Source organism: Halyomorpha halys, unplaced genomic scaffold (genome assembly GCF_000696795.3).
Source record: "Halyomorpha halys isolate HHAL.00 unplaced genomic scaffold, Hhal_1.1 Scaffold337.1, whole genome shotgun sequence".
Classification (NCBI taxonomy): Eukaryota; Metazoa; Arthropoda; class Insecta; order Hemiptera; family Pentatomidae; genus Halyomorpha; species Halyomorpha halys.
The window spans coordinates 885,874-893,326 of record NW_027104734.1 but is presented as its reverse complement, the minus strand read 5'-3'; the positions used below and the strand labels follow the sequence as shown (position 1 = coordinate 893,326).

The 7,453-nt window shown below is 30.1% G+C and overlaps 1 protein-coding gene across 2 annotated transcripts in view; it reads left to right on the top strand.

Moving 5' to 3' along the window:
- Positions 1 to 1,185: 1,185 nt before the first annotated feature.
- Positions 1,186 to 7,453, top strand: part of LOC106681418 (UDP-xylose and UDP-N-acetylglucosamine transporter) — a 20,934-nt gene continuing 14,666 nt past the window's right edge. Inside the window, exons 1-2 of one of the 2 annotated variants that reach the window (XM_014421729.3) lie at positions 1,186 to 1,412; positions 3,987 to 4,100. In XM_014421729.3, coding sequence (XP_014277215.1) covers positions 1,312 to 1,412; positions 3,987 to 4,100 — 215 coding nt within the window. In that variant the 5' untranslated portion in view covers positions 1,186 to 1,311. Of the gene's footprint in view, positions 1,413 to 1,551; positions 1,707 to 3,986; positions 4,101 to 7,453 lie in introns of those variants that run through there. The other variant, XM_014421728.3, reaches the window with a different exon arrangement.

Below are 7,453 nucleotides of genomic sequence, written 5' to 3'. Positions count from 1 at the left end.
CCCCGAAAGTGCTGCCATCTCTTGAAAAAAAATCTTACTAAAAATCGGTACATTTAGCCTTAAGAATTTTCTCAAATGTCTTACCTAAGGTATCCAGCAAACAGCGTTGACGGATCCTCCAATCTTTTTTTACCCGGTTTTCTTCTTTTTCTAAGTATTCAATCACACTTTTTTAATTACACCGCAATGTTTTTTTAGTTCAACAAGATTGCCGCACTGAAAAAGGTTTGAAAACCAATGATCTATAGTGACGATTGCTGCATAACAGTCTGTACCCCTACTCCAACTCCACCTAACACCTACAATTGCTTGAGGGGCAGATTTGATTACTGTATCCAATCGTATCAAAAGTATCAATCGATTTCTTTTTTTGAAATTGATATTGGAACCTTGAGAAACCAGTTCCACACTCACTGAAGTCTAGCAGCCTGAGTTAAAGGATTTTCTTAAATGATTCCTTACCTATGTTATCCAGCAAAAAGATAGGGCGATTTTTCAACGGATCCTCCAAATTTCATATATCCTTTGTAATTAGTAAGAGACATTGTCTCTTTTATGACATAGGGAACGGACCTCCATGCATGTAAGAATTGAAGAGATCCTTAAAAAGGTCCGACAACTTTCTGACAACCCCATTAAGAGCAACTTTTGGAATGACGTTAGAACCTGGTATAGGGACGTGACGGCCGTGCGGTTTGGGGCGCAGGTCCCAGTGCGCTCGGTTCAGAACGTTGTGGGCAGTTAAACATTCATTTTTCGGCGGTCCCGAAGAAGGAATCTCGACACTCCCACCTTGGTTAGTACGCGGCGGCAACCTAGGTAGCCGCCAGGGGTTGGCAAAAAGGACCGCTAGGCCCACTTGCCGGACTTGTTCCCCCCACCAAATACCAGTACCAGTACCAGTAGAACCTCCTACCATCCTAAGTTTGTAGTTATACTTCAACTCTTTCTCAATTATAAGGACCCCACTGAATTATAGAAATATATAATGAATAAATGGATTCTAAGTAAAAAAAAAATCATATTCCACATGGTTTTACTGTTTTTTCTTCCATAGTTTAGTTTTTTTTCAGCATGGAAATTATCACAATTAGAATTCTTAAAAATTTTAAGAAATGTTTATTAAGTAATTGCCTCCTCAGCTTGTTGCTACTTGTTAGACACGTGTTTGTAAAGAACGATCTTCATTGATCTACTATATTTACAAAATATATTCAATTAAAGATAAGGGTATAAATTGCTCAATTATAGTAACCATTTTTCATTCTGTCAGTGAAACTTTAGTTTCATTAGTCGTGCAGAGCTAAGAAAATGACAAGAATTGACACTAATATTAGAAGTATAGCTATAGCAGTAGCTGGTGTTTTCTTGGGATGTTGCTTAAATGCACTATTTTTGGAGTATTTGGTCAAGTAAGTTTTATGTGTTATATACTTAATTCATCTGTTATAATACTTAATTGTAAAGAACGATCATTATTGATCTACAAGATTTATTAAACAGTCTTATTTTATTATTGGGCTGTATTCTGATTACTCTGTAATCAGACTCTGTTTTAATTTTCTCTGTAGGTAGGATTTCATTAGTTGCTGTTGAGCAATGGAAATGTTGAGAAATCCTAATTATTTTAAGAGAATAGCAATTTTGGTTGCTGGTATTTATATCGGCTGTGGTTTAAATTCTTTTATGTGGGCTCATTTAGAAATGTAGGTTTTTAGAAATATATTAAATATTTAGTTTATACTATATGTTATAATAAACATACATTTGGTCTGTTAAGTAATAATTGTTTTAATATTTATACTTCTATTCCCTATTTTTTCAGATCAAGTTTTTAACTTGTCATATAATTTCCAAGATGTGTGTTTATTTCTGAAAGAATCAGTTTTCATATGAAAGTGCTTATTTTAAATTCTCATTGTTACCACAAATGGTGTTGTAAATTTTCTCTGGTTGCACATATCCAGAATGAATGTGATTGAATGACAGTCCTAAGTAATTTGATAGAGAGTGAGTGTGTTACCTAACTTAAAGTAGGAATTATGATGTATAAGCAATACAAAAAATTGATGATTCAATGTTTAATAGTACAATTAGTCATTGAAAATTTTCTATTGCGATTAGAAGAAGCAGAGCAATGATAAAATACATAAATACTTCCAAGCATTAAACATTTATTGGTGTTGCTGTTTCAAATTTCAAAGTAACTATATTTTAAATAACTGATGATCTTAGTTTTAACTGTAAAAAATGGCAATGCTTTATTCTTTCGCTTTCCATATAATAGTTCATATTGTTATGAACTTCTAAATTATTAGAAAAATGTCAGTAAACTCCTTTTGTGCAGGAAGTGTATCCTTTTTATTCCAAAAATAATTGATCAACTTATTTGACAGCATGTTTTAACTTTAAATTTAGACCAAATCTTTTATAATTTTTATTCAAGGGTCCATTAATTTTGTGAAAACTGGATTTGAATAAATATTCATGTCATTCAATTGGTTAATTCAATTTATACTTGATGGAAGTATATTTTTAGATATCTTAGAGTGCTTAGAATCTTTAGTTGATGTGGGATCTGCTGTACTTTTCCTGTATATTTGTGACCTTGTTTTTCTTCCTAGTGATGTCTGAATTGGTTAAACGTGGACTGATTAGTTGTTTAACGATAGTTTGAAGCTGTGATTATCAATCCAGTGCTTGCCTGACATCACATGTCTAATATAACCTGTACCGGCAGGATCCGATACTGTTATTACTTGTTTTCAATAAATTTCATATTAAGAGTAACTGCATAATTTTTATTTTTAAAATTAATGAATAACTGCTATAAGTTTTTTTATTTAATTTAAGGGATTACTCTTATGAAAAATTTTTTTTTTAAAAGATTAGTTAATAGAAACTTTCCGAAAAGTTTTAAATAAAAAAGTTTTGGGATTAATTGGTCCATGGTCTCCACCATGGTGTATATTGTATGATACTTTGTCATGGCAGTGCTATCACACTAAGTGCATTTTGGTAGTTGATTGTACACACAGCAGGAGTTAAAGTTACTATCAGGTTAAGGCCAGTTTACACGGTGACTCTTATAGGCCACAGCAGAAACTGTCACAGCCACTGATTAAACTGTATAATAATTGCCAAATAATGACAATACTGTCCTGAATGTATTGTTACACTAGATTTTGTATGATAGCTGATAGTATATATTTCAGCAGTGAAGCTACTGTTATGATAGCACTGTTGTGAATGTACTATTACTCCAGTCCTAGCATGATGGTTGACAGTACATATTTCAAAAATGAAGCCATTTTTATGACAGTACTGTATCACTAGCTATAGTGTAATAGGTGGTAATGCATGCCATGGCATTTTTGGTTCTTGTTATTCTTTAAACTGTACAGTTACACTTACAATAACATATACAGTCATGGCAGTAAACTAGCACCATCAGGTCTAGCATAATAAACATCAGTATCAATCAGAGTAGAGATGCTACTGTCACTTAATGATATTAACACCTGTTAATTAGTGACTAATTTTTTACTAAAACTTATTTTAATCAACAAAATAATAACATTGGTGACCAACACCTAGTAGATAACTTATAAATGTACCCCAGAAGTATATAAAGGTTGAGGACTCCTGGTTCAGAAATTTGAGGTTTTGTGTTTGGAATCTTTCAGTGGTATTGTAATTATTAATTTTTATCTCTTTTTGAATTATTTTTTCTTTTATTTCAAGAACTTTCAACATAATTAAAATGAAAATTAAATTTAAAATATATGAGTTCTGTTAATCTAGACTTAAGGATATTTCTTAGTTTAAAGCTAATAAAATATTAATTTAATTGGGAATTTTATTTTTACATTTTTCAATTCTTTATTTATACATATCTAATGATTTATTTATTGTGTTTAAGGTATCATGCTTTGTAATTTTAAACAGATGAATTCATTTTTCATTTTCTTTTATTTGTTTTTTAGATGTGATCCTGGAGCTGGAACTATGGTTACATTTGGGCAGTACTTATTTATTGCAATAGAAGGGTTTATTAACACCTATAAATTTGGGACAGCTAAACGATACATACCGTTCAAGTAATCATTTCAAAATATTTGATTTTGATAATTTAAGCTTGATTATATTGTGCTCTCATTGGAGTAAAATAGTAATTTAAAAATAGTAGTAGCCTTATACAAGGTCTCATTTTAATTTGATTTTATCTATCATTATTTTCACGATCTTCTAAACTGCTAACCACAACTAAATTATAAAAAATAATATAATCTTGTATGGTTATTATTTGACCATATAAAATAATAGGAAGAAAGTATCATGCTCCAACTTCCAAACAATATTAACCATTGGCATCTTCTAAAAAGTTCTTGGGATAATATGCCATTGAGAGGTTTGATAAAATCATCAATAGAATGATAAACGTGGACAAAGCCGTCTTGAAGAGGGATAATTTTTTATAACAAAAAGTTTAATTTTATTTATCACAATGTTCCTCTAAAATTATGGTATGAAGATAGTTGACCGTAGATATATAATAGATCTTCTCCTATCTACTAACCACAACTAAATTATAAAAAAATAATATAATCTTATAAGGCTATTTTTTGACCATATAAAATAATAGGAAGAAAGTATCCCTTGGCAATCAAAAAAGTACTGAAATAGCATATTTAGAAATACCTATTTGAAACCTACATTGCAGGTTTTCATCCAGGCTCTTGTCTAGCAAGCAGATTGACAAGTCAGCTATTGTTAAAAATATTCCTCACTTATCTATTTGCTTCCTAAATGAGACTCCTGACGTACTTTTCGTCCACTGCCTGGACTATCTTTTATAAAATCATATAATATTAGAGGAATAGGAGAAGATGGTCGGGAGGTGCGGTCAGCAGAAAAAAACACAAATAAACAAATGAATTATTTCTTTGTGCCGACGTTTCGACCTGATTTTCAGGTCTTCATCAGGGCTATAAAAACAAAAAGACAACCATCATTCAGAGAGAAAAAAATAAAATTAATAATGATAAATAAAATAATAAAAATAAATACAAATATATAAAATAAAATAAATAATGAGCTAAAAATATGGAAATATACATAATAATGGAAAGAAAATATAAATTAGTTTATTAATAACTATGGACAATGACAGTAGTAGATTGATTACATTATTATTTATATACATATAAATGTGAGTAATAAATTAATGATAAAGTGGATAAGAATGTTATATTGATGATTAACATTAAAAACCTTTTAGTTATATAGATGAGTATAAAGAATTAGTTAAATTAATAATGGAGCTTATGAAAAAAAACAATCTTGTAAAAGGAAAGAACAGGGGATTAGAAGAAATAAATGGAGAAAGGGAAATGAAGAAAGTAAGAAAAACGAGAGTAAGGTTATAGGAAGAGAATCAAGGCTACATTGTTATAAATTGCAGGAAAAGCCGCTAGAGTGCAGGTCGGCAAAAGACGTTAGATAAACAGAAATCTAACAGTCAAAAGATCGTAGAGATAAAATAGTCAATGTGAGAGTAAAAAAAGAAATAAACCAACATAAAAAGGTGTAAAATGTAAAATAATGAGAGCCCAAAAAGTAATAAAATGTATCAAAATATAAAGGGTATGTAAAAACGGATATTTTAACGGGGAGTATGTAAAAACAATGTTATAAAAAATTAGAAGAAATATGGAGAATAGGAAATGAAGAAAATAAGAGGTATAAGATAAGAGAGAAAAATAACTTACAGTTATAGGCAGAGATTTCTGCTAAACTATTTGAAATTGCAGGAATAGTCATTAGAGTGCAGGTCGACAAAGGCATAAGATAAACATAAATCTAACGGTCAAAAACGAACGTTGAGATAAAATAGTTAATAAGAGATTAAAACATATAAAAAGAGTTAAATGTAAAATTATGAGAGCCAAAATGTATAAATATGTAGTAGGGTATGTACAACTGAAAAATTCAAAGATGTCTTTGAGTAAATTTTTAGTTTCTCCAATGTAAGATGCGTTACAATTAGGAGTAGAACAAGGAATATGGTACACAAACGAGAACGGTATTGAGGAGGAATAGGATCTTTAAGATGGGAGTTAATAAAAGAAAGTTTGTTATAAGCTATGAAGGCGAGGCGGAGGTTTGGAATAGAAGAACGCAAGTGTTTATGGATTTAACTAATTCTTTATATTTATCTATATAACTAAAAAGTTTTTAATGTTAATTATCAATATAACATTCTTATCCACTGTATCATTTATTTATTACTCACATTTATATGTATATAAATAATAATGTAATCAATCTACTACTGTCTTCGCTCAGTAGTTATTAATCAACTAATTTATATTTTCTTTCCATTATTATGTATATTTCCAAATTTTTAGTTTATTATTTATTTTATTTTATTTATCATTATTAATTTTATTTTTTCTCTTTGAATGATGGTTGTTGTCTTTTTGTTTTTATAGCCCTGATGAAGACCTCGAAATCAGGTCGAAACATCGGCACAAAGAAATAATTCATTTGTTTATTTGTGTTTTTTCTGCTGACAGCACCCCCGACCATCTTCTCCTATTCCTCTAATATTATATGATTTTATAAAAGATAGTCTAGGCAGTGGACGAAAAATTCATCAGGAGTCTCATTTAGGAAGCAAATAGATAAGTGAGGAATATATTTTTAACAATAGCTGACTTGTCAATCTGCTTGCTAGACAAGAGCCTGAATGAAAACCTGCAATGTAGATTTCAAATAGGTATTTCTAAATATGCTATTTCAGTACTTTTTTGATTGCCAAGGGATACTTTCTTCCTATTATTTTATATGGTCAAAAAATAGCCTTATAAGATTATATTATTTTTTATAATTTAGTTGTGGTTAGTAGATAGGAGAAGATCTATTATATATCTACGGTCAACTATTTTCACACCATAATTTTAGAGGAACATTTTGATAAATAAAGTTAAACTTTTTGTTATAAAAAATTATCCCTCTTCAAGACGGCTTTGTCCACATTTATCATTCTTTTGATGATTTTATCAAACCTCTCATTGGTATATTATCCCAAGAACTTTTTAGAAGATGCCAATGGTTAATATTGTTTGGAAGTTGGAGCATGATCCTGGACCTTCCTAGGTAGCTTGATCAGGCGGAGACTGAGTTGACTAAGTCATGTTTTTCAAATGTCCTTCATCTTTTTTTTTGTTTTAATTACCCTTAACAAAATTTAGATCAATGTTTAGAATAGTAAACATCTGTTCCTAAACTTTTGACTTGTAGTATTGTTTGAAAGCAAAATTGAGAAGTCTTATGTCAATAGTACCATGTCATACTGTTACATGAGTGAAAAGCTTCTTTTGAACTGTTCCTAAAAGATCAATGTATAGCTTATCTACAAATACCAGGTCATTCAAAAAGTCCTGTCGTT